The sequence below is a fragment of the Pogonomyrmex barbatus genome, unplaced genomic scaffold, assembly GCF_055798465.1.
Source record: "Pogonomyrmex barbatus isolate J1 unplaced genomic scaffold, ASM5579846v1 scaffold3, whole genome shotgun sequence".
NCBI classification, from domain to species: domain Eukaryota; kingdom Metazoa; phylum Arthropoda; class Insecta; order Hymenoptera; family Formicidae; genus Pogonomyrmex; species Pogonomyrmex barbatus.
Window position 1 is genome coordinate 11,906,668 of NW_028297127.1, and position 26,520 is coordinate 11,933,187.

At 30.7% G+C, this 26,520-nt stretch overlaps 5 protein-coding genes across 19 annotated transcripts in view; 4 read left to right on the forward strand and 1 right to left on the reverse strand.

Moving 5' to 3' along the window:
* Positions 1-122: 122 nt before the first annotated feature.
* On the forward strand, positions 123-3,158 carry LOC105422542 (beta-1,3-glucosyltransferase). 3 transcript variants are annotated; one of them, XM_089079240.1, is made up of 10 exons: positions 123-372; positions 622-731; positions 820-1,002; positions 1,199-1,326; positions 1,609-1,786; positions 1,908-2,043; positions 2,117-2,264; positions 2,431-2,549; positions 2,660-2,698; positions 2,943-3,158. In XM_089079240.1, the coding sequence occupies exons 1-10, from the start codon at positions 297-299 to the stop codon at positions 2,963-2,965; spliced, it is 1,140 nt and encodes a 379-aa protein (XP_088935366.1). In that variant the 5' UTR covers positions 123-296; the 3' UTR covers positions 2,966-3,158. The 3 variants fall into 3 exon arrangements, with proteins under 3 accessions (XP_088935366.1, XP_011630257.2, XP_025072967.1); XM_011631955.2 differs by having other exon boundaries at positions 2,431-2,698; XM_025217182.2 differs by having other exon boundaries at positions 123-368; positions 2,431-2,698.
* Positions 3,159-3,282: 124 nt separating this feature from the next.
* On the reverse strand, positions 3,283-8,607 carry LOC105422537 (Acyl-CoA oxidase 3). Of its 11 annotated transcripts, none has more exons than XM_089079223.1 (12): positions 8,521-8,607; positions 6,910-7,066; positions 6,701-6,829; positions 6,428-6,583; positions 6,190-6,337; positions 5,789-6,079; positions 5,335-5,498; positions 5,024-5,264; positions 4,723-4,956; positions 4,461-4,615; positions 3,891-4,184; positions 3,283-3,799 (listed from the first exon to the last, which is right to left on the reverse strand). In XM_089079223.1, the coding sequence occupies exons 2-12, from the start codon at positions 7,039-7,041 to the stop codon at positions 3,710-3,712; spliced, it is 2,034 nt and encodes a 677-aa protein (XP_088935349.1). In that variant the 5' UTR covers positions 7,042-7,066; positions 8,521-8,607; the 3' UTR covers positions 3,283-3,709. The 11 variants fall into 11 exon arrangements, with proteins under 11 accessions (XP_088935349.1, XP_088935347.1, XP_088935348.1 ...); XM_089079221.1 differs by having other exon boundaries at positions 8,462-8,596; XM_089079222.1 differs by having other exon boundaries at positions 8,469-8,580.
* Ir68a (Ionotropic receptor 68a) lies at positions 8,378-18,057 on the forward strand. Of its 2 annotated transcripts, XM_089079227.1 has the most exons (10): positions 8,453-8,592; positions 12,209-12,462; positions 12,635-12,809; positions 13,275-13,423; positions 13,956-14,264; positions 14,679-14,784; positions 15,118-15,404; positions 15,907-16,254; positions 16,999-17,386; positions 17,714-18,057. In XM_089079227.1, exons 2-10 carry the CDS (start codon positions 12,395-12,397, stop codon positions 17,996-17,998), a joined length of 2,115 nt encoding a protein of 704 aa, XP_088935353.1. In that variant the 5' UTR covers positions 8,453-8,592; positions 12,209-12,394; the 3' UTR covers positions 17,999-18,057. The 2 variants fall into 2 exon arrangements, with proteins under 2 accessions (XP_088935354.1, XP_088935353.1); XM_089079228.1 differs by lacking the exons at positions 12,209-12,462; positions 12,635-12,809 and having other exon boundaries at positions 8,378-8,592.
* A 1,223-nt stretch (positions 18,058-19,280) lies between these two features.
* Positions 19,281-21,614, forward strand: Dhps (Deoxyhypusine synthase). 2 transcript variants are annotated; one of them, XM_011631945.2, is made up of 8 exons: positions 19,281-19,416; positions 19,846-19,971; positions 20,079-20,353; positions 20,430-20,648; positions 20,730-20,922; positions 21,002-21,105; positions 21,175-21,300; positions 21,382-21,614. In XM_011631945.2, the coding sequence occupies exons 1-8, from the start codon at positions 19,377-19,379 to the stop codon at positions 21,490-21,492; spliced, it is 1,194 nt and encodes a 397-aa protein (XP_011630247.2). In that variant the 5' UTR covers positions 19,281-19,376; the 3' UTR covers positions 21,493-21,614. The 2 variants fall into 2 exon arrangements, with proteins under 2 accessions (XP_011630247.2, XP_011630249.2); XM_011631947.3 differs by lacking the exon at positions 19,281-19,416 and having other exon boundaries at positions 20,122-20,353.
* A 356-nt stretch (positions 21,615-21,970) lies between these two features.
* Positions 21,971-26,520, forward strand: part of Eip78C (Ecdysone-induced protein 78C) — a 72,152-nt gene continuing 67,602 nt past the window's right edge. The window contains exons 1-2 of the mRNA XM_089079234.1: positions 21,971-22,547; positions 26,293-26,375. Of these exons, the coding sequence (XP_088935360.1) occupies positions 22,459-22,547; positions 26,293-26,375 (172 nt within the window). The 5' untranslated portion in view covers positions 21,971-22,458. The remainder of the gene's footprint in view (positions 22,548-26,292; positions 26,376-26,520) is intronic.

A 26,520-nucleotide genomic window follows, 5' to 3' on the forward strand; every position in this document is an offset into this window, starting at 1 on the left:
AATCGGACATGTCTATCCCGAGAGACGACGACGCGACTCGTGTTTTCTTCATCGGTAAATTCAGCGGAGGAAAGCCGGCTTTTTACGCGCAATAAATGAACAACTGATCGGCGATGCGATTGACAAGGTGAATTCTGACAGATCGAACAAACAATTGTTAATTCAAATCGCGAAGCGCTGGAGGAGTGCGCCGGATGCTTCATGTTGGAAAATCCGTTTCTGCAAAGTAGCAGAGCTTTTTGCGGAAATAAATTCTTTATTTAAAAACTTAAGTGCAACTCGATAAAGAAACAGAGATGGGATTGTTAAGGAAACTCGCATTTCTCGCTTGTATTTCATTCATCGCGCGTACGAACGCAACTTGTACGGTAGGTGGGTATTTGTTTGTGAAAATTTTTTTGTTTGTCTCAAACTTTTCTCGCTTCATGCAGTTGATCACTTCATGATAAAATTGTAAATTGCTTAAACGAGATTGCGTTTAAGAAAAAAATTTGAGAGTTTATCACGAGTTTCTCATTGTTCAATATTAAAGATATGTTTGCAACTTCTTATTTTATGCCTTTTTTCTAAAAAGATTTAGTTTCTTTTTTTTCTTTGAATTAAATGTCTTAATTCGAATAGAATTTAAGGATGTGATAATACTGATACTGAGTCAAAGTGATGGCTATCATGCGGCTCATGCTGTCCAAATGAAAAATAGCATCCAAGATCAAGCTGATACTTTAGACAAAGTACGTTTCATTATAGAATTTCTTTATATCTTATTAAGTATTTGGCAACTATATTTAATTTGTATTTGTTAAATAAAATTACTTTTAGGAACCACCACAAGTTGTATTATCTCATGAACTTAATATCCAAGGTTCTTGGACGATAATTCCAATGCTTACATACTTGTCAGATCAATTTCCACATGGAAAATGGTTCTTCTTTTGTCTGGAAAATACTGTAATCCGATTACAGAAGCTATTGAATGTTTTTGAAAAATTTTGTTCATCCAAGGTAAGTTATTTAATTGCAACCATTTGGAAGAATACAGTTTAGAGTAATTGATTCAACAGTAAATCATGTTTTACTTTTTATTTTAAATTTATTTATTTTTTTTTAATTTTAAATATGATTTTAAAAATTGTATATTTTATTTGTAAATTATCTTTTATTAGGACAGTATTATATTCTAGATAATTTATTTTTGCAGAATATCTGGATTGGACATATACTTTATGATCATCAACCTACTATTATTCATCATTTTTCAGATAATAAAAAGTTCAAATATCCAAACTTAGAATCTGGAATTGGCATGACTATTACACTGTTAAACAGGTATACGTAATTCTTATGTTAATTATTATTATAAAAATTATACATAAATAATTTCTAAGGACAAACTAGAAATATAAAATAAATCATAGATAAAAATTTGATAAAATTAAAAATTAAAAGCTATTTTCTTTTAGAAAAGATAACGAGAAAATATTTTTAGATGTTTTTCAATTTTCTTTGTTTTACAAAACTAGCTTTTGATATGTAATTTTGTTATGTTTGTTGTCTACAATATTTTTCTGTAATTTTTTTTCATCCAGAAATTAATATTTATTATTTTAGTTTGGCTAAAGAAATCCGTGATGGCAAGGAACCGGAGCAAGACTTTTCTATCGATGCACCGTACGAATTCGCGAAATTTATCTTAACAAATAAGGCCGCAAAGTTGATTCATATGCATAGGCTATGTGTAGTGTCCGCTGAAAATTGTGCCACGTATCCCCGATTCTTCCATTCTTGTGTATGTCACAAGATATGAGTTCTTAATAAGAATAATTTTAATTAAATTGAAAAAAGGAACAATACATTTTATTTCTAAACTATACTATAATCAATACAAATACATTTCCAAATGTTTGCAGAGTTCTCACATAGCTCCAAAAGATGTTTATTTCGCCGTTAAAACTTGTGCCAAATATCATGTAAGCAGAATTTCAGTAGTTAAGAAAACGTGGGCCAAATATAAACTGAACATTGGATATTTCAGCGATGCAGCTGGTATGCTTGATCAATAATATTCAAATTTTGATATATTTATAATCTTCACAAATTGCTGAACTTTCTATTACAGATAAAAATTTACCGGAGGCATACGTTGTCCCAAACACCACTACAGGACATTGTGCTAAAACATATGCTATCTTGCAAGAAGCTAGCAAAATATTAAAAAAACAAAATTTCAAATGGCTTGTTATTGTTGACGACGATACCATACTCAGGTGAATACAACTACATTAAAAATGTTATTTCAAAATTGTCAAGATATTGTAAAGTTCTGTGAAATAAGTGTAATTTTTAAAAGGCACAGATTTAAAGCAAATTAAAAACATTCTACAAACAATGAATATTCGCATAGAATATTTAATATACTTCAATGTATTACAGTGTATCACGTTTATTAGACTTGCTCACGTGCTACAATCCTGAAAGTTCACTCGCAATTGGCGAACGTTATGGTTATCGTATATGGAAGCGTGGCTATCAATATTTAACTGGCGGTGCAGGCATTGTATTATCAGCTCCTTTAGTTCATGAGCTAGTATCTTCGGATTCATGCGAATGTCCGTTTGCAACTATTCCCGATGACATGTATCTTTTTGGACATTGTTTGCAGCATCATGGACAAATTGTACATTTTTCGATGTTTCATCAGGTATGTATAATTTGTTTCGTAATTTATATTAAAAGTTCAAATCAACATATATAAATGTACAAGATAATACACACACACACACACACACACACACACACACACACAATGTGTAATTTAGAATAGTTAGCTTATAAAGAAATTATACAACTCTATTATAGTATTTAATATTCTGTAATTATTGAATAAACTAATAAATTTACTTTAATAATATGATAATAAATCATACATTTGATAATTGTTTCAGGCACAACCTGGAGATTATCCTAATGCTTATTTGACTCAAGAACCTATATCATTTCATAGATTCTGGAATTTTGATCCTGAAGCTATATATAATGATTGGTTTGCAGCTGCAGATCAGCACCTGCCACTTGCACATTTATCACATTCAGAATTATAATACAAAAAACATTTATATAAATTTATATAAATATACAATAAAATTGTTTTTTATTTTTATTTTTATATTTGTAATTTTATTTGTATTTATTATATTTGTAATTTTATTTTTATATTTGTAATCGACTTATTTCTTTAAAAATCGTAGGTTTTTATCTTTATAGTTTTGAAATAAAAAACCTAAAGAATTTAAAATATAAATTTTATTAATAAAACTTTTTATTTAGTAGCATACATTTATAAAGCAAAAATATAAACAACGTGTAAAAACCTTTGTAACAATATATAAAAATAATATTCAATTCATATTACAACTTTAACAACATCATATTTAAATATCAATTATATCATAAAAATTGATGTTAATTTGTACGTTAATTGTAGACACTGTATGACATATGACATATGACATATGACAAATTATTTTGATGTTACAAATATTAATACATACGTACTCTAAATTAATACATACAAAACTCTAAACGAGCAATATGAATTTGTATTGTGCGTTTGTTTCGAGCTATTAAAAATTTTTAGATATTTTAAAATCTATGAATAATACATAGAAAAATATTTTTTGTCTTATATTCAGACTTATTTCGTAATTTTATATTACAATTTAGCTCGGATTTCGTTCCACCATGATGGACGTTCCAAGTTCTCCTTGTCTTTAAATATCCATTCTTTTATATGCTTATATACCTAGATAAAAAAACCATTTTCAATTTATTACATGATGAAAAAGACAAATAGATAATACAGTGTAAAATATTTAGTAGAAAGTAGTATATACCTCGCCATCGGACATTCCTAGAGCAGAATCGAGAATAAAGTCAGGCGGAGCCAATACATCAACTAACGCAACCGCGTTATCGACTAAGTCTTTGCATAACATTATAATTCCTTTCCGCAAAAAATCATCTATATTACTACTGGGAGAGGCATAACCACCGCTGTACAAGTCTCCCAATCTCTTTTCCAATGTTACAGCTCCAAATAAAGAACATAGTTTTGTCAATACCTCTCTTTCATTCGCTTTCCATTTTGGATCTTGTAAACATTTGATAAAGTATAACATTATGGCATGCTGTAACAAGAGAAAAACCTACTTGTAAGTTGTTGAAACTAATTGTATCTATTTTTATTTCATGACGTACATTTACATAACAATTTGCATTATCGCTGTATGCAAAATAAATTTATTTCATGAAAAATACATATGCATTTTTTGTAAGTAGAATGATTGACATTTACGCGCTAATGATTGATAATTTATTACGAATTGTTTAAAGAACGAACGAATTTGTAATACACGCTGTTTTTCCGTTTCAGTTGAAATATTATGTATACACATAAATTTTACCTCTCCATATACGAGAGACAAGGTTCGCGCTAAAAATGATTGCACATTGTTTTTCACATCAAAATCAGACATCCCGCTCGATTTGAGTTCCTTTACACGTTGATGAGTCTTTTTCAAATAATAACATACCAACCATTTAAAAGCTAAAAGTAAAGCTAAAAAAAATAATATTAATTTTAATAAATCATTCACCCAGTTCATAAATTATAGCAATATATCTCACTATATATATAATAAAGTAATATTTTTTTATCATACGTACTTTCAGGCTTTAATACACTCTCCAATGTAGTTTGATTAAATTTGGTGTTCAGTATTTGTTCCGCGTTCACAAGAAAGTCCGCAGAATTAAGCGGAGAAGACACAGGCTGTCCTTTATTTACATTGGTCCATTGATTTAACAACCAATTACTTGCTTGCTGAATAAGTACATTATTTTCACCCTCGTACGTACAGTTGGCATCGTTTTCAGCTCTTATGTCACCCAAGCGAGACACTACAAGACAATTTTTTTTTTTATAAAAATATAATATGTGTGGTATATATTAAAATTTTACACTTACTTTTCAAATATCCATGCCCACCGCAAGATTCTCTGCAATCCTGAATCGCGTCACGGGCAATCCACGAACATAATGGTTTCGTTGCGGAAGATAATGCGTGTATTTCCATTCCTACATCGGCGGCGGAATCTTTACCCTCAACCATGTTGTTTGTTTGAAATGTACGCATAATTCGGATTAACGTCGTTGAAAATATATTTATCGCATATGTTGCGGCTAAATGTGGAATGATTCGCCATTGCTGAAACATGCACACAGATCTTTATCTTCCGTCCGGAATCCTGAAATGAAAATCTTGCCGGTATACGTACTTGCGTTTGATATTCTATAACTGGCAATTCATTATCATCGGTAGGACCAAATTGTTTCCTAACTGCACAATAACGTATGGCAATTGTCAATGCTAGGATCATATAATGGCTGCATATCCTAGTAATAGAGACGCGACCTCCTGAGAGTGCACCCAACGATGAGCCTGCATAGGCAAAACATTAGTGGAATCAATTAAAAATATTCAGTAAACATCAACTAATAGTAATATCAATATTATAAATTCTCAGTGAATATTACAAATATAATATAACACATCTACATAACAATTACATTATTAAAGATCGGTTGTTTTGAATAAATTTGTGATAGATAAAGCTGTGAGTAAGAAAAAGAAAGAATGAGAATTTATCGAAAGATGGAACAATCCATTTTTAAGTGAGAAATTATAATATTGATAATTACTGGTTTGTTGTACTAATGTTTAATTCCCACCATATCTTTTTCGTTCATCCTTTAAAGCGAGCACATACTTTCCGTCCTCGCTGACATCCGCGGTGCGATTTAATAGGTGGTTACGTGGTATGGAATAATTATTGAACATTAAAAATCCATTGTCTACTCCATTAAGGGCTATCTTTTCACCCATATCACCGACGGTAACACCGGGAAAAGGCAAATGGGTATTCGGATCTCGAATTGGTACAACGAAAACGTGCAGGCCATGGTTTACTTTGTCCGGTGTAATTAATTGAGCAAATATGATGGCATGCGTTGCGCTTTTCCCTGAAAATTACAGTGTATTAAATACAGTGTATTAAAAATAGAGAAAGCACTTGATGCGTCAAATATCATTGCCTTAGTCATCAATTTTAAATTAATTGGTAAAAATTTACCTAAACCACCTGCCCAACACTTTGCAGCTTCGAAATCAGGTGTATGAAGGATGAAACTTTTTGTTGTTTTATCATATGTTGCTGTGGTTCTCATGCCTTTCGCATTTGTTCCATGGGAAATTTCAGTCAGTGCAAAGCAACCGATATACTACAAACACAATTAAAATATTAATAAACATATAATAATAGTATAAATATTAATGAACATATAATAATAATCCTATATTACTGTACATACATTTCCACTGCCAAATTTTCTTATGAAATGGTGATGTTGCTCGGTACCTAGAGCTAATATGGTACCTGGTACCATAGCATACGAGATACTTGATTTAACTGGTATCGATGCATCATATTGAAATATATAAAGGTAAACTTCATAGTCGTTTATTGGCTAAAAAAATTATATATTGAGTACAAATTTCCAATTAATAAAAAACATATTTACGTTAATTTCGAAAATTTATTTATTATCAAGGATTATTCAGTATCATAATTATTTTAAAATTACATTTATGTCATTGTCAAGAAATACTCGTGCTTGATTGTTGCAACGTCTTCGGATTTCATCCAAATTCCTTGGCGGTGTTATCGGTTTTTGAAACACTGGATGGGTTTCGATGACTCTCCATAATTTATTCTAGATATTCAACTGATAATTTAGGACATTCTTCATTCCTGCCTTTTTACTTATTAATGTAAGTCCACTGATTACGATACCTGAAAACGTATGGAATCCTCTCCGTCTAATGCTAGCTTGAATGACTTCCAGTCGAACGTCGCTCGTTTTCTATAAGCATCCAGTGGTCCTCCTTTTGGCAAATCTCTTATTAAATTACTGGCAATGGACATTGCTCGTTTTTTACCTCTAGCAAAACTATAATTTGTGCATCGGAACATAAATGAATAGCGGTCACAATAAATCTTGCCATGTGATGTTAAGAATGACAACATACAATTATTCAGCAGATTTCGCATGTTTAAATATTTATATATTTCCTCAATTTTTATCAATAATTGCACGTATAAATAATACAATTAATCTTGATTGATCGCTAATAATCGAAATTTGAAAATGTCATCCAATTTGAAATTATATAAAAATAGAAAATAAAAAAACAAAAGTAATTGTGTTCTTTGATCTCATTATATAATGTTTTATCATTGTGCACATAATATTTTTTTTATATATGTATTTCTGACTTCTTATACGATGATAAACATAATTCGCTGCCAATTACTAAAACAAAAATGTTAGTCAACAATCAATGTAATGTTATAAATCAATTTTAATCATGTATTTTCACTCTTCATTCTTTTTTCCATTTTCTTCAAGGTGTGAACGCATTCATTTTTAGTTGCATTCTTATGTGACTGTCAAAAATGATCCAAAAGCTGCTCAATCAATATAAAGAAGGAGCAAGAGGAAGAAAGAGTACAGAAAGTGCAGCCAAGAACGAAAGTTGCAATCGGTTGTTCGTCTCGAGATCCTTTTTTATGTTTTCCCCAACTTTAAAGTCCAAAATCCATTTAAAGTTTTTAAATTCCCATTTAATGAGCGATATACTCAAAATTATCTTATCTTTATTGTTTATCGAATATTACACAAGAAAAGATTAAGTTTCAAATAGGACGTATCCTTAAAGGCTCGATCACAATAAAAATGGAATAAGGAAAATTTAAATATAAAGAAGTAGAAACAAAAAATTAATTTCTACTAATGAAAAAACACTTCAATTGAAGCAAGTTTCCATATGTTGAAATTTAATTCTACAATCCTAATCTTTCTGTGTTTAATTCCTTATTCTTTATCCCTTTAGTACTTCAGCCCTAACTCTCTACGTCACATACGTAGTTAAATAGAGTTCTTTTTATGGTTGCACTACATCTATAATTTCTGCACTTTTCGAACGAGAAGACAAAAAACGGTACAAAAGATTCGATTATAAAGACTCGACTGAATTTTAGGACAGAGAGAGAAGAGAAATGCACTGAAATACAAAAGAAGTGGCACCAAAATGAAAACCGAGTCGTCGGCGTTTATTGTAAGACGAAAAATGCGCAAAAACGAGAAGCTGTAGGGTCTTCAGTTGCACTTCAATTGCTACTATGCACTTTGTAGGTGCTTTCCATTTAATGACGTAAGTATCTAGTCTATCTTTCTTGGCATTCAATGATTAACAAGAATAAAATGATACTTGTGTCGACTTGTGTCACTAAATGGAAAGCACACTGTATTTAAAGAGAAGTTATGTAAATTTTAAAATTATACTGTTAACTTTCGGTTCGAATAAGCGAACTTCGCGCGAGATTTCGAACATTCGATCGTACTTGAACGAATTTACGCCGTATTTTCACCTCGACACTAGACGGAATGACTGTCGAGAATCGAACCTGCAAACTGTTCGTAGTAATCTGCTCATAGTAATTTTCGCATGTTACCACTGGCTCTAAATTCACTCGTTTTAAATTTACTTTCACAATGCAAATCATGCATTCAAACAGCGATATCGCTTCACATTTTGCGCAGACACTTGAAATATAACAGCTAGCGCATTTTATTATTGGAATTATTTCAAGTAAAATAAAAAAAAGTAAAAAAAATGTAGCAGACACATTTTTTCATCTAGAGAACTAGTTATAAATAAATATTTTTTAATGCATTGCAAATGTCCGCTTAGGAAATGGCAAAAATAATGATTAATTACACATTTATAAAATTAGTATGAAAATCATTATAGAATGTTTTTTTCTTCGTACAAAAACCAGTTTAAAACGTTTAATCACAAGTTTAATTATTAGCGTTTTATAATATCTATATTTTATAATATATATAATTTTTATAACGTTCTGATTTCAATATTGCATGAATAAAGATATAAAATTTCAAATTCCATTGATATTTTTATTTATGATATGTATTTATTTTTACAAAAGATCAGTACTACATTGGAGAAGAGCAAAAAAAATAATAAAAATAATAAAGAAGCCTTTCCTGAATTAATAGTTTGTATATACCAAATCTTATTACTCTCTCCATTGCATATTATTAATAAAACAAAGATGAAGCGAACTATTTACAAAATAGCTATCATAATACATACCATGATATAAATATAAATTATACTTTCTTAATATAACACAAAGAGACTTCTCTTAGCAAATTTAATAATCATTAACTCACTCTGTGGATAAGTTAATATCATTATATAAATTGATAATTATTATATAAAAAAATATATTTTTTTACAACTATTATTTATAACTATTATTTATAACTTATCTTTTATTATATATATATTTTAACTTATCTTTTATTATATATATTTTTTACACATCAGATTTTCTTTTATATTTTATTTTTATATAAACACAAGTATAATAATTCAATAAAATTTTTTTGGCAACTACAAATTGACATTTTGGATTAATAACATCTTTTTTCATCTTTGCAAAGTTTCTTTTCTACTTCATATAATTAAAAGTTTGTGCCAATTTTTGATATCATTTTTTTTGTAGAAATAATGAAACGATTTTTCAAATAAAAATGAACTATAAAATAAAATGTATTTCAATGTAAAGCTCTTTTTATTTTATTAAATTAGAAATTGGCGCCAGTTCTTCATATCACATTTTTTGTACTAATATGAAATTTATTATTAAAAAGATTTTTGTAGATGGAAATTTTTGTATAAAATTCTTTCTTTTTTATAAATAAAAAAATGGGCGCGTGAATTTGGCGTTATTTTTTACCTTTTTTAAAAGGTAATTTTATTATATAAAGACAAAAATTTATATATAAAGTATAAAGAGTATATAAAGACAAAGGGTATATAAAGATAAAAAGTATACAATGATTTTTACTTCTGAATTTAATTATTTCCACTAAAAACCGATTTCTGTGAAAACATTATACTAATTCTTTTTTTATTTTCGTTTTGATTAGAATCGTTATTTACCCAAATCTAATTTGATTATTTGTTGAATAAAATTTTCTTTACAAAAGCAATGAACATTTGTATATCATATTTATGTAATAGATTTCTAAAATGTTTTGAAAGTAAACAAAGATTTTAAAACAAAGATACTAACTATTCCTAACATTGTATTTTTTATTGAGTATTGATAAAATTATGAAGCAAAAAATATAAACAATAATATTTTAATTATAATAATCAATTATTCAAGTTAAATATTTATTATAAATATTTTGAAAACGTATGAACTTAGGCACAATGAACGGAAATAAAAATTTAAATATTAGAAATTAGGAGCAGAAAATTATTTTCAATTAATGAAAAAATTTTTAACATTTCTTGATTGTGTATTATTAAGCATATTAAGCATATTAAATTTCTATTTGTCGAAAGATTGATTCTCTATTGGTTCAGGTATAAAAAGCAGAAATAAAGAATTAAATATAAAAAATTAAGAATACAAAGTTATTTTCGACCGTTATTTTCGATGAAAGAATATTTCAATTGTGTATTGAAACATAGATTTTGAAATTTAATTCTATATTCTTAATTCTCTATTTTTAAATTCTTGTTTTTTTATTTTTTACATTACATTTGAGCTCTAAGATTAGCATTTCAAAATTCTTATTTATAATTAACTTTACTGTTTAAGTTTTACCACTTTTTCTACATGCTTTCAGCTTTAATTATGCATATGCTTACCTGATTTTTAAAATTGAGGTGAAGAAACCTGAGATAATGTCGAGTAATTAATCGAGAAAGATGGAATTCTCTCTTCCCATCCGATTAAACAATAGACAATGTCCGATCAAGATATGATAATGTTCCTTCTAACTCTTCATAGATTACCTTATCTTATCTTTTCTTTTTTCTTTTTTATAAAAAAAGACGAACGATATATACGCAGAAAACGAAAAATTAATATTACATTTATTAAAATGACAATGCATATATTTATGAGACACATACATTTTAGTGTCCAAAATTAGAACATACTTGTTTTAAATAAGAGAAACTGACTCTCAAATTTATTCAAATATCAACACAAAACAAAACAAGATCTGCTTGATAATTAAGTTTCCGGACTTTGGATCTAGCGAGACTTTTAGTGAGACTCAGAACTTTATATCGAATATAGAATGTCAATTAACGAAATCTTTTCTGTCAAAAAATGAAAGTGGCTTATCTCAAATTAAACAACTTATCCAATTAAACAATAGTTAATTAAATCATGAATAAAATTATTAATTCTTATCATCTAATATATGAACAAAATTAGCATGTATGGTTCTACATTAAATTAATAGAATATATATCACACAATAATTTCTTAAAAATGTGATTTATTTTAACAACTTAAATATTTCGATATAAAATTATTTTATAAAACTTTGTATGTTTATGTTATTTTATTGCACTTTATGTTGCACTTTGTATTATTACAATTTCAAGGCCTGTGTTTAGACTATGTAAAGACTATCGAACATCAAGTACATTGATTTCGAATATGAACAGGACTTAAACGAATAGAATATTACAGGTGTGTTATTATAGAAAGGATTGAGAGGATAATTATTGCAAATAAATAATTTTTATCTTTTAGCAATTAATTTGACAATTATACATAATAATTTTGAAGGTCTAACAAAATTATTTTCAAAATCGGGCCAAATTTTTGATTGGCCAACAAAACTGTTTTTCCTATGTAAATTTATACAAATTTGTCGCAAATTTTTTCCGATCATAATTTTCATAATTTCGCCATTGCCAGCATAAAAACTCTTGAAAAATTAAGAAAAATTAATATGATATAGATTATACAATTTATAAATTAACATCTACAAAAGCGAAATCGTATTTGCTCATGAATGTGATTACAATTATCAGAAACACATCGATTTATCTCGAAAGGTCAATAGAGAATATATTCGAGTGCAATAATCGTAGTTTGGATTTTTACCGATGTTCTAATGAATAAGATAATTTATTTAAAACGTTTGTTTCGATGCTTACTGAACCAATTTCAATCTGACACACTCGAGGCTTGGCAAGAATTATGCAAGACTATCAGCGATCCGAGTTGCAAACACATGCAATTGTCTGCAAACGAGTTCATCAAAAATTGATGTCGCGAAAGAGAAAAGGAACAAGAACTTCAAGAAATCGATAGTTTAATACGGGCAGAAAGTCTCCTTTAACATCGAACACGGACAAGTATCTCTTGAAATATGCGTGCTGTGACAATAATGGTGGCTCTTATCTTTTTTTCACGATTTATTCGCATCAGTACCAAAAGGTGGGACAATAATCATAAACTTTCGACATAAAAACATATTTTCTAAAAAAATTATTTTCAGATATATTTGACCTAATTTTTGATAGCAAAACCATTCTTTCTGTAATCATCTAGATGTTGTATGTATATTTAGAATTTGCAAATAAATTGTAATGCTTTTATAACATTGCAGAAGTTTCAAACAAATACATTGCGAAAACGCGAACGATCTGAAATTGGTAGTCGAAGAAATTGTAGAGGAAATCGCCACTCACAGCAGCTGTATAGTTTTTATTACTGATTCCGTTTATCGTGGATTGATTGATATGCGTGCTATTGAAATATCTGTCTTCTTTTCAAAGTTCAATGTGAGTATCAAGTATCGTATGTTTACACGGAGAGAAGAGTTTTTCTGATAAATCTAAAAATTTGATTAGATATAAATCTAAGAATAAGATTATTAGACTTTCAAAATTATTATGTATAATATTCAAATTATTATGTATAACATTCAAATTAATTGTTAAAAGATAAAAAATTTTTGTATTATTATCATGCTTAAATGTTCATAATAATTTTGATGATCCAACAAAATCGTTTTCAAATCTATATCTGACCAAATTTTTAGATTTGTTAATAAAATTGTCTCCAAAAGTGTGAAGAGTATTCATTCTTGAAAAAACATAAGTTAAAATAAATTAAAAAAAAAACGAGCGATTACATTTGTACGTTAATACTTTCCTCTTATTCTTCATTCTTATTTTACATCTATTTAGTTTTAGTATTTAGTTTAATATATTTTCATAATATATTCACTATAATTTTTCTATCAGATAATCATACGCGATAATGACAATTTTTCTCGACCGAGAAAAAAAGTATCAAGAGTTCTTCAATATATTAAAGCAACAGGTTGCGATGCGTATGTTATTCTAATCGCTAACGGACTGCTAACATCACGATTTCTGCAATATGTTGAAGGGTAATCAATCAAGTCTGAAAGATAATTTAAATCCATGACTAACAATTAATTCTAAGATTAATGTCTAATGTCCCGTATGATAAATTTTTTGAACGCGTTGATTTTCTATACAATAATAAAATTTTTAAATCTCTAAAAATTTTCTATCTTGTAATTAATTAATAAGTTCAAAAAAATCTGGTCGTACGACAAATAAAATCTTAATCTAATTATATCTCTTAAATCTGTCAATTATCAGAAAAATGTTAATGCTATATTTTTTACTGCAGAAAATTCAAATGTAAATAATTTCATATGTGTTACATTACAAGTTGCAAATTAAAAATTAAAGTAATGCTATAAAATAAATTTAGTTATGTTTTTCTTATGTATTCTTCTATCAAATTATTTATTGTACATTTGTAAAACATTTTTTATTTTACTTCTTCCAAACATGCGTTGCGCATGTGTTTATATTATTGTTAACTTACAATTTAATTATCATTATTCGAATTTTCTTCTATATTTTCTAAATTATGTCTGATTTTCGCAGAGAACGTCTGATTAACACGCGGGGTTATTTCTTACTTTTATACGATAGTCGACTATTCAGGCCGGAATTACACTACATTTGGAACCGAATTGTTAACGTAGTGTTCATTCGACAATACAATACATACAAGTATCGTTCAGGTGAACGAGTCACCGTGGAGAGAATTGATCTCAATACCATTTATTATCCATCGCATACAAGAGATTTCACGGCGATCAAATACATCGATACATGGCATAACGGCAAATTGCGATACGGTAATGATCACTATATGCCAAAATTTACAAACCTTCACGGCAATGGTTTACGGTTAGTATATAAAACTTTTGGTAATGCATAAAAATGAATCAAATAAATTTCAGACTCTGCTTTACTTTGAATTTCAAAGAAACTTTGCAAATTAGAAAAATACGAAATAAAACTTATCTCAATCAGAATTTATTCTTTTATATCTTAGAAAGAAGCATATGTAATAAGTTTCATGCATAATTATTACTTTTCAATATATATATATATATATATATATATATATATATATATATATATATATGGTATATATAAAACTAAATATTTTTATATACATATAACATATTTAAAAAGAATGTTGTTTCAGAATTTTACATCTTCCTAGAATTTATCAAAAATGGAATTAAAAAAATATCGAATTCGTTATTGTTGCATATATAATTACAATGTTAGTCTAATTTTCTAATAAATTTGCAGAATTGCAATTTTCGAGCACGTACCGGCCGTGATGGAAGCATCACGAGAATATTATCAACAAAGCACAACAACTGCAAATTCTAAGGCTTTGGGTATCGAATTCGAGGTATATATATATATATATATATATATATATTAAAAATCTTAAAAAAATGCATAAAAATAGAAATTAAAATTAAAATCAATAAATAAAAGAAATATAATATATAATATTAATATAAGTGAATTCTTTCACTGCAAACTAATATAAATTAAATATCTAAATTTCTAATAATTCTAAAACAATACATTTTCTTTTAAACATTTTTTTCTTTTAAGAATTTTTAAATGTAATAAATAAATACAAAATGTTCTTTGTCGCTTTTGCTTCTATTAAAATACGGTAGAAATTTATTATTGTTTTAGAAATTGCTATTAATAAAAAAATATGTTGTTTCAGTTAATACGAATTGTGGCTAAAGCGATGAATTTTAAAACGAATTACTATATACCCAACAACATCGCGAACGAGAGATGGGGTAAAGCGGGGGATAACGACAGCTACACGGGTCTCCTCGGTGAAGCAATTGCCGGGAATGCTGATTTCTTTCTCGGAGATCTGTATTATACGCTGCATCATCTGAATTATTTTGATCTGTCCACGCCGTATAATACGGAATGTCTCACTTTCTTAACGCCAGAAGCATTGACCGACAATTCATGGAAGTTATTGATACTACCTTTCAGGTTATTAACCACTGAAGAATATTTTTAAATAATCAATTTTAAGATCAAATTCGTTCCAAATAAAGATTCTGGCCGAGATATTTTCCGCAATTTCTTATGGGAGAGGAAAGGGAATCATTAATTTGATCATCAATTCATTTCAAAGAATTGACTTGGCTTTGAGCGTCTATGTTCCAAGTCTATAAAATAATGGAGAGCATCTAATTCGCAACATAAACAATTATTTTATATTTATATTTAAATTTAAAAATAAAAAGCTTATTATAGACGCTAAAGAGAAGTAAAAGATCCTGCAGAGTATTCTCTTCTCTTGTTAAATTTTGAAAAAGCCAACAGAGCATCTTGAAACTGATAAGAATGTACTTAACATAAATAAACAGCATTACTCCTTTAAATATTTACAAAGTAAATCTTTTGCATCTCGAACAAAATCTTAGAAATAGACGAATTTAAAGCATCATTAATCATCATGGCGTAACATTCAAATCTTTCGTATTTCCAGGCCGAATGCGTGGATAGCGCTTCTCTGCACCCTATTAATGGGCGGTGGAGCTTTCTACGTGTTCGCGTTGTTCTACCGGAAGTACGTAGTCTCGCGATCGTTTTTGAAAAACAACAAAACGAACGTATACGAAAGGGGCACGAGGAGCACAAGGAATTTGTACCTGTTCACCGAGTTTCAGAACAGCATATTATACACGTACAGTATGTTGCTGCAAGTTTCCCTACCGCGTTTGCCGAATGCCTGGACTGTGAGGATTTTCATCGGCTGGTGGTGGATCTACAGCATCCTGGCGGCTGTTATTTATCGCGCCAGCATGACGGCAACTTTATCACATCCCGTCGCTAAGTACGGTATATGATGATATACAGAATGTGTATAAATCATTGGACATGTTCCCTTTACCATAAATTTCCTTTTTCGATTGCTTCGAAGCTTTCTTGAATGAAAACGTGTCGAGTTGTTTGCTCGAGTTGTATATACGTTCGAATTATAACCAGGATCGAATAAGTTAAATCGTTTTTCTTTTAACTAAATTAAGTTAAAGTTAATGGCTTATAAAATCAATTTATTTTATTAAAAGTTTCACGAACAAAAAGCTAATTTAATTAAAAATTACGTTAAAATTAAAAGTAAATTAATTTCAATTAAATTAAAAGTTTTAAAGAGTATTATTAAATTATAATGTAATTTTTTAAAATTAAATTACCTTAAATGATGAAACAATTACAATATAAAACATAAATCATATTATGACAAACATTTTAACATAGACAAATGTTAAAATTGATATATTTTAAAAAGTAATTAGTTAAAATTAAAAGTTAATTCATTTAAAATTAATTAAGCTAAAAGTTATTAATTTCTTAACTTCTAATTTAATACTTAATAACTTCTAATTTAACTCTTAATTAGTCTATAATAACTATCCAACTTTGATTATAACTAATGACTAAAAATAAAAATGTGCAAATTGAAATAGATAATAAAATTGTATTTTTCAATTAATTTAATTAATACCGGATATTTAAAAATATATCTCTATTTAATTTTCACTCGTATTTAATTCCATATATTTATTTAATTTTACAGAGTAACTATCGATACTTTGGCACAGCTGACGAGATCGTCATTAGCGATTGGGGGATGGAATGAGGAGAGCAAGGAATTCTTCCTCACCTCTTCAGATCCACATAGTCAAGAGATCGGCAATAAGTTCGAGTTGACGGACGACGAGGGGGATGCGATCGATCGAGTGGCAAACGGGACGTTCTGTTATTACGAGAACTCATATCTATTGCAGCATGCTCGCGGGAAACGAATATTCGAGAAGCAAAATGATCAGCCGAACTCGAATGAGAAGAGTATTGGATCGACAGTCAAGTACAATCTACATATTATGGAAGAATGTGTCGTTCACATGCCGATCGCATTAGGTTTGGAAAAGAATTCTCCGCTTAAGCCATACGTGGATTTATGGGTATTTTATTTAATGATATTAATTTGTAAAAAGCAATTAATTGCGTGAAATTATAGCATATCTAGCGCAAATGTAGCATGCTGAGAAAAATAAAATTATGAGTATATGTATAATCTTGTCTTTTATCAGTAAATCTAAAATTATAAATCTATATCTGTCAAAGCACTTTTTAGCTTTCAAAAAATCGAATGACGTTGATTAACTCAATCAACTCGATATATTGACGAATTAGTGAAAAAAATATCTTTTTTTTAATTTTTTTATCGTATCAATATTGGACGATTTCTAGTTAATAAAATTCAATGTGAGTTCTAACTCTCATTCTAGGTGAGACGGATGACGGAAATCGGTTTGGTGCACAAGTGGCTAAGTGATGTCATGGAATGGTCGAAGATCAACGAGTCACAGCTGGAATCGAAATCCGAAACGGCGCTAGTAAATCTACGCAAATTATATGGCGCTTTTGTTGCTCTCGGGATCGGTTATCTTCTCGGTTTTATCGCTTTACTTGGTGAAATTCTATATTGGAGATACGTCGTTTTAAAAGACCCGAGATACGACAAATATTATCTCGATCAATTTTATAGAAACAATAATAGATCAAAAGTTTGATGCAGTTTTATCTCTTTATTTTATGATATAATCAATCAATAAAAAAATATGATCCGTTATAGCGCTCTTTTAATCATTCCGAAATATTAAAATGGACTCAGCAAACCATGAATGTAATTGCTAACATAAATGTAAAAACATGTACATTTACATTTCTGTTTCTATGTATATAACAGTTACATTCCTGATTTATTAGGGAATATTAAAAAAATACAAAAAATATAATAATATATATAATAAACTATGTGTGGAAAAAATGATCAATAAAATATATATAATAAATTTTTTAAATCAAAGACAAATAATTTTTTAATCATAATATACAGCATGTCTTAGAATTTTGGAAAAGCAGAAAAACTCTCAGGGCTAAGACCTATTTTCAGAGAAGCTGTATATTTAAAAAAGAACTAAGAAAAATATGTAAAATATAAATATATAGAATATAAAAACTAATTTTCAATTTCTATCTCGATATTGTACAGATATTTATGCAATCATATTAATTACTATTTATTTTATAAATATTTGAAAATTTTCGTTCGTGATTTAATTTGCGTGATTTAATTTTCTTTTAAAAAAGTATTTTTTTAAAAATGTAAAAAAGTATTTTTTAGAAAATGCCTAGCATGTAATTTTCCATAAATTGCATAAACAAACCAATCAAAAATTTGTCTAATGTTTGCATGTACGTACATACAATATAACCAATTTGGATTCTTCATATTGGTACTTGATTTCTACGTGGCGGTCATGTGACCATTTCGCCATGTTTCTTGATTATAAAAACATTTTTATAACATTTCAAAGTTCAAAGGCTATGTTAATGTTTGGAAATCCAAAAACGAATAAAAGAATCTAAATGCTATATATAAATATAATTATACATAATATACTCATATTTTTTTAATTTTTACACAATTTCATAATAAATATTTAATTGTTATGTTTAATTGAATCCAAACAAAAATATATAGGTTCATATTCTGAATCCTCTTTTATAAATTTGTGTAACCACGCACTTTCTCACAAAGTATTCCTATAGTTATATGTAAGTCTGCTTTTTGTAGTTGAACTAGTGTACATTCGTTATATATACTTATAACAAAAATGAAATAGTATATATGATATATATATATATATATATATATATATATACTATATTATATATATTATAATACCATATATATATATATATATATATATATATATATATATATTAAAATGAAATAGTATATATTTGAAATTTGGCGAAAGTAAAATAAAAAGTTTTAGCACAATTCAAATGCAACAATAAAAAAACGGACCTTGTGATATTGTACAATAAAACTTAAGGAGTACGCAATCTATACACTTATTAATCTAGGATCTATGAAGTAACATGGCTGCCTGCAGTGCGGTTTCCGTATGTTGTTTAGCAGGTTAGGATGGTTAGGATTAAATAATATATTACTGTACATTAATGTCAATATGTAATTTTGTACGCACATATCACTCATATATTTAAAATTATATAAATCGAGTTAAACTAAACATTTATTAAAATTTTTTTTTAAATTTATAGCAGTTGGGAAATTATTTTTATTAATTTTGCCTTTTCAAAGAATTGTTATTTTGCTGGCTACATCATAACTGCATTCTGGGAGCACGCTACCAGCGTGTTATCTTTATTTTGTCTAATGATGACGTAATACTTATTAGCGCACTTCCCCACGCTCTTCGAATGCAGCCAATGATCTGACATTAAATATATTTGACAAATATTACATATATTTTTAACTAATAGTGTTATATTAGCAATACAACTAATGTTTCTTATATTATGATTAATCTATTATATGTTTTTTAAGATAATATTGTCATGATGGACAATATCCAGAAGAAAGAAGATTTACAAGACAAAGAACAAGAATTAGCAAAAAGTGCTGTTTTAGCTCCTAGTAATTCTTTACCTCATAATGCACCTACAGTGAAAGGTATTTACTTTTATATATTTTCTATTAGTTGTTTTCTAATAATTGTTTTTAGTTGATTACTGTGAATTATTGTTATTCTTGCATAAATAATAAATTTGTATGTTTAGGCTATGATTTTAATAAAGGGATTGACTATCACGACTTGTTTAGTTCCATGCTATTTTGTGGATTCCAAGCTACAAATTTTGCACTAGCAGTTAAAGAAGTAAATCGTATGCTGCATCAAAGGAACATATCCCTCATGGAAGATCAATTAGATAAGACAGAAGAAGATGAATTTATAAAGAGAAAATATCACTGTACAATATTTCTGGGTTATACATCGAACATGGTGTCCAGTGGCATTAGAGATATTATAAGATTTCTCGTACAACATAAACTGGTAGATTTGTACATCCAATAATATTTTTTAATAGATGTCTTGTTGCGTTTTGATATTTTAGATATATCATTTATAGGTAGATTGTCTTGTTACCACAGCAGGTGGAGTAGAAGAAGATTTTATCAAGTGTTTAGCACCTACATACATTGGTAGCTTTTACTTCGATGACAGAAAACTTAGAGACAATGGAATAAATAGAACTGGAAATTTATTGGTTCCAAATGATAATTATTGTCTGTTTGAAGATTGGTTAATGCCAAGGTTAGATACGATGTTGGCTGAACAAAAGACAAAAGTATACAAACAATTTAATTATTGCATTGTTGGAATTAGATGTAAAGCAAATTTTTACTTCTATAACTGAGTTGTGCTTTAGGGTACTTTATGGACGCCGTCTAAAATGATAGCGAGACTCGGTGAAGAAATTAATAATGAAGATTCAATTTACTACTGGGCTGCAAAAAATAAAATCCCAGTTTTTTGTCCAGCATTGACTGATGGTAGTCTTGGCGATATGATGTTCTTTCACTCATTTAAAAATCCGGGTCTTGTGCTCGATATTGTTGCGGGTTAGTTTCGGTGCAATATTTATTAAGATTTAATTGGCTTATCATGCGCGTAAACTGATGAGTTTTCAATCTTCTATAGATGTCAAGAGATTAAACAAAATAGCTATGAAAGCGATCAACAGTGGCATGATAATTGTTGGAGGCGGTGTGGTGAAGCACCACATCTGCAATGCTAATCTTATGGTAAGATGACGATTCTACTTGGGAAGCTTATCCCAGGGTATTCACGATGGTAACGGTACTTTATTATAGAGGAATGGTGCGGATTATGCTGTTTTCATCAACACATCTTCAGAATTTGATGGCAGCGACAGCGGTGCCCGGCCTGAGGAAGCGATTTCGTGGGGAAAAATTCGGAAAGACGCTAATCCCATCAAAGTAACGGCACATTATCCGCTGATATTTCATTTAAATGTAATGAGCTCGATCAAATTATCATGTGTTACCGTTCTGTTTCAGGTATGCGCTGACGCTACTTTGATATTTCCATTATTAGTTGGAGAAACCTTTGCCAGATATCATTTAGAGGAAAATGAACAAGCAATATCTCGATGTGATAAAGGCATATAGAAAATAAAATAATTATAATTCTACATTTAATCTACATTTAATCTACATTTAATAATTACGTTACGAAAATTACACAATTATGTATACAATTATGAATATTAAATTTATATTGAAGAATGAAATGGTTCTTGTATGATTACTGGATATCCAAATGTCAAAAAGCAATGTACAAAAAATAATTTTGCTGAATAACATTATAACATCTCATAAAGATAAACATACGTGATATATCATATTTGTGTGTAGCATTGTATCTATATTATTCTATTATGTAAATAGTTATTGTATCTCTCCAAAAGAATCTTTTCCTTCTTTTATATATTTTTTATAAAACACATTGCCTTGAAAAAAGTAGCTTTATGTTTTGCGTTAAGCAATTCAAAATTGAGTTTAAATGCTTGTCGAAACTAGGAACGTCTTCCTCGAGAAATTCACGTTTCTCGGCCTTCGCTCGATCTCAGGGGAACAGGCGAGCATCGCGACGCTTGCGCGACAGCGGCGTGCCTGCGCCGGCAGCAGGTGTACGGTGGCGCAGGTTCGCCAGGCGTCGCGGCGCCCTGTGGTCGCGTCGCGGGGGGATGATAAGGGTGGCGGCGCCGTTCGCCAGTTGCTACCCGTAAGCCCGCGCTCGCGGACGACGGGTGTGAAACCAGCCCCCGATCATCCCCCGTCGCACACGACAGGAGTAACCCTCGATTCTACGGTTTCTATCCCCCTCCCCCTGTCCACCCCTCTCGCGCGGGAGACAACCGTTCGGGGTAACACGCTCGTGATCGTCGTCGTCGTCAGTCGACCTCCTCGCGCGGATCGTCGCCATCGCAGTGCCCGTACTCGTCGTCCGTTATCAACTCTTCCTCTCTCCCCCACCTGTCCCGCTTGCTCGTTCTCCCTCGCGGGATATCGCGTATCGCACACAGCGGTTGGTGGTGCTGGTGTTGGTGGTGGTGGTCATCATCGGTATGAACGATGATGGACGTGGAGGAGACCAACACGGCGTCCACCGCGAGCTCCTCGCCGAGACCTTCCAGCCCTGCCGCGGACTCCACTTTTATCAGGTAAGAGAAGACCGTAGTGTACATAATATATAATACATACATTGTGTGTGTGTGTGTGTGTGTGTGTGTGTGTGTGTGTGGTGTGTGTGTGTGTGTGTGTGTGTGTGTATGTGTGTGTGTGTGTGTGTGTGTGTGTATGTGGTGTGTGTGTGTGTGTGTGTGTGTGTATGTGGTGTGTGTGTGTGTGTGTGTGTGGGGGGGGGGGGGTGTAGTGTGGTGTGTGGTGTGACACATAACATACATATATATATATATATATATATATATATATACATATAATACGCTTGCGTATATTGAAATGAAAGAGAGAAAAAGAGGAAGAAAGGGAGAAACGAGCCGTGTAATTCCAGATTCAGATTCCGATGATCGGCACGGAAAAACCCCTACGTTCCCCTACGTTCCCTCGCGCAAGCCTCAGAGATTCCCGTACATACAACGCTGAAAATTCAACTCGCATACCGAATTTGTACAGCGTGCACATGCGCACACGCCGTTTCCAGCCGCGTCCGTTCTCGGCGATTTTAACTGTGTTACTCCCTTCCCGTCGATCCGAACGACAGCTAAACAATTTTGAGAACACGTTACGCCGAATCAATCACGGATAACGTGGAACAACAGCAAAGGGCGAACGCGCTTTTGTCGAATGTACGTACATCGGTCGCAAGGTCTTTTCGCAACGATATTCGTTTTGAATTTCCACGTATACACGATCCTTAATATCTCTACTATTCGCAAAGTTGCAGAACTTTCGTTTGCTTTTATTTCTCCTCGCTCTTGAATATACCTCACCGTCCGTTAAGATGCGCCTAACGGTGACTCCAGGATATCTCCAAGATCTAAGGCGAACCGATTATTTTACGCTTCTCGCGGCGTACACACGGCCTTCAGGGGCCACTCCGTGCGCGATATCGCGGTAAGAAACGGCGGAAATACACGGGTATCCGTAGCCGTATTCGTAGGATCAGGGTATATACACGCGCGGGCGCCGATTAATAATGCACGCATTAAGTGCACCACCTCTCTGCCCGCCCTGGCGTCGCCCTGGAGGCCGCAGGCGTTCCTCCTCCATTCCGTTGATTTAAAAATGCAGGTGGCAGAGCACAACGGAGCTATCGAGGCGCGCTGTCATGAATTCCCGATCTCTCTCGAGGTCTTTCGTTTCTTACGACGGACACATCGGACACAGTCCGATTCGGCCTCGGAGCCTGGGGGCTGAAGGAAAACGAACTTTAAAGCCGAGAAAATTCAATTCGCAGATTCCGCATGACTTGGACCGCTAGGTCTCACGTTGAACTCTGTGTCGTTAAAACCGATGCAACCGTCTCGCATGCAAGAAAAATGCTTTTGTTGAAATATATATAAAAGTTTCATTGAATTTTGTTGGCGCTCAAATTGATTGTTAAAATGTAAAAATTTTTGCAATATTATTATGCCTCTTATAATTATTTTCACGATTAAACAAAAGTATTCTTAGGTCTGCATTTGGCTAAATTTTTCAATACTTCAACAAATTTCTTTCCGTGTGAGAAAGATTTTTGCATTTTGTTTTCTGATAACGGAAAAGTGCCGGAAATTGAATTTCTCGAGATTGCAGCAATTTATCCCCATTTTTCGATTCATGATAATTAAATAATTTCTTAATTACTCGAGGCTTTCTCGAGAGAAAATCTGCGAATCGCTCGGATAGAATCGAATTTTCTCTAAAAATGTTTCCAATTATGGTTCCTAGATTTTTTCAAGATATTCGAAACGCTTGAAATTCTCCAATTAATCGCTATAAAAATAAATCACTGATCGTAATATTATTTTACGCGTGGCTTAATTTCTTTTTGTATCGCGTCTGCTCGATAAATGAATTAAAGGACCGGATATATACAAGCTCAATGATATAGAATAATCAATACTAATTAATCCAGCGCGCATAGTGGTGTGGAATTCAGCGGATTCTGTAATTACTCGAGTGCACACGTTTCTAACGGAGAAAAATCGGAGGAATGTGAATTGTTTATTTCAGCCTTTCTATTTTTATAACGTGACGTATATAATGCGATTATACATTTCAAGTTAAAATCTTGTGGATATATTTTGATTGAACTGAAGACAGTTTCGTACATTGTGGTTGGCAATTCAATTTAATTTAAATAATATTATGATATTATAATAATTTCATAATACAACCATCGTACCATAATACGTAGTTTTTCAAGCGCAAAAATTATTTTACGAAAAATTATCTAAAAGAAAAAAAATTGTTTTGCAGAAAAAGTTGACCAGATACAGATTTGAAAATAATTTTATTGGGCTCAAATAATATATGTTCAAATTGATCATTGAAACAACAATTTTTTTTATTTTGGTATCATCGTTAAACATAATAATTTTTATGGCCTAACAAAATTATTTTCAGCTCTATCTCTTTGGTAAAATTTTAAATAGATGCTTTAGGAAAATCACTTCGTATATCAATACTTCGATATTTTAATTTAGAAAAAAAAAGTGAAAAAAAAAGATCTGTAGCCAAGAAAAACGTTCCAGCATGAGCTTGAAACACTCCATATAATTTTCATTAAAAAATTGCTCATTTATATCTTTTTCTTCTCGTATGTTTAATTTCCAAACAACCGTCGATGTTATAGTGCCTTCTTCGTGTCCTCCGATAGATCACATGTTATCCGCGATCGATTCTTCCTTGCAATTATTATACCGTGTCTCTATTGATATCTATGTATCTATTGGAGGCACTATATTCCCTAGAAATTTTATATCTTGATGCTTCCTCGTGTGTCGTGGCCATAAAACGCGCTGGCTCGGTCGAGGACGCGAAATTATGCTGTCAGGACGAATAAAATCCGGCGCGTGTGATCGAACACCTTTAGACGCGGATATTTTCGGATGACCCACTTCGTTCTATCCATCCAAAGACGATAATTATCGACGATACTAGGAATAGCGGCGATAGGGATGGCGTGACAGACACGGTACCCATTATTCTTTCGAGTGCGATATTGTTTATGGTGTCGAATAATCACTCGATAGGTAAATTGCAACATATCAACGAATTTATTATCTTCGGATTGCAATGGGCGATTAAATTAAATATTAATTTACATCGAAATTTTCTTCTTCTCTCTTCTTTCTTTCTCAACAAGTGTTTCTATTGAATTAACTTCTCTTCGTGATATAATTGAATATAGTATTAATTTGTCATGAAATAGCTATCTTTAATTGTTGTTTAAGTATTATTATTTAACGGAGGAATAATTAAATAGAGTACCGATTTTGTGTATATTCTGAATATTTTTTAAAATGAATAATGATTTTTGAATCTTTTTTGAAAATTTTGTAATATCAAATTTATTATGTAGACAATCTTTTAAAAAGTCTATAAAAGTCTATAAAAGAAGAGTTATTTTAACACAGTAATATCGTAACTAGCGGCCCCTAATCGCAAAATGTTCGCATAAATGAATGTATATTCAGCGTCATCAATTTTTCCAGTCCTCCACCGTACATTTTTGCCTTGATTAATTTTTCCTAAAGCCAGATCCGCGATGAGAATCGAAGTCAAAACTGGGTCAACCTTTTATTGCATCCCAGGGCCGTACAAGCGAACATCAACGGTGGATAATACCGATTCCTGTTGTCTTTCCTGGTGCAAGAAATCTGCGCCCGAACTTGAACTACTTTCAGACTAATGCCGTTCCGCACCTTTCGTCTAAATACATAATAGATATTTTCATTTCAGCGTGAAGAAAGAACCTTGCACGGACGAGCCCAGCAGCCCTTTGGAGGCTACCAGTCCCGGTTCCATCTTACGCAACAACAACGGTAAGTTTCTAAAAATAGATTATAAATAAGAAATTATGTGAAACGTTTGATACTATGGTGGTTTGATTCATAGAAATAGAGCTACGAAAAATAAAGTTTTATAATAATTTTATAGCATATATTCCTCACACCAAAAATTATAAAT

What these genes read in the sequence shown, in the direction of transcription:
- LOC105422542 (XM_011631955.2), top strand. Translation starts at nt 297, where the DNA reads ATGGGATTGTTAAGGAAACTCGCATTTCTCGCTTGTATTTCATTCATC. An exon ending in GAACGCAACTTGTACGGTAG is followed by an intron (nt 373 to 621) that starts GTGGGTATTTGT and finishes TAATTCGAATAG; the next exon opens with AATTTAAGGATGTGATAATA. An exon ending in AAAAATTTTGTTCATCCAAG is followed by an intron (nt 1,003 to 1,198) that starts GTAAGTTATTTA and finishes TTATTTTTGCAG; the next exon opens with AATATCTGGATTGGACATAT.
- LOC105422537 (XM_025217185.2), bottom strand. Translation starts at nt 7,167, where the DNA reads ATGCGAAATCTGCTGAATAATTGTATGTTGTCATTCTTAACATCACAT. An exon ending in TGGGCATGGATATTTGAAAA is followed by an intron (nt 4,957 to 5,023) that starts GTAAGTGTAAAA and finishes ATTGTCTTGTAG; the next exon opens with TGTCTCGCTTGGGTGACATA. An exon ending in TAGGAATGTCCGATGGCGAG is followed by an intron (nt 3,800 to 3,890) that starts GTATATACTACT and finishes TTTTTTATCTAG; the next exon opens with GTATATAAGCATATAAAAGA.
- Ir68a (XM_089079227.1), top strand. Translation starts at nt 12,395, where the DNA reads ATGCGTGCTGTGACAATAATGGTGGCTCTTATCTTTTTTTCACGATTT. An exon ending in CTTTGGGTATCGAATTCGAG is followed by an intron (nt 14,785 to 15,117) that starts GTATATATATAT and finishes ATGTTGTTTCAG; the next exon opens with TTAATACGAATTGTGGCTAA. An exon ending in AGCCATACGTGGATTTATGG is followed by an intron (nt 17,387 to 17,713) that starts GTATTTTATTTA and finishes CTCTCATTCTAG; the next exon opens with GTGAGACGGATGACGGAAAT.
- Dhps (XM_011631945.2), top strand. Translation starts at nt 19,377, where the DNA reads ATGGCTGCCTGCAGTGCGGTTTCCGTATGTTGTTTAGCAG. An exon ending in TTCCGTATGTTGTTTAGCAG is followed by an intron (nt 19,417 to 19,845) that starts GTTAGGATGGTT and finishes ATGTTTTTTAAG; the next exon opens with ATAATATTGTCATGATGGAC. An exon ending in AAGACGCTAATCCCATCAAA is followed by an intron (nt 21,301 to 21,381) that starts GTAACGGCACAT and finishes GTTCTGTTTCAG; the next exon opens with GTATGCGCTGACGCTACTTT.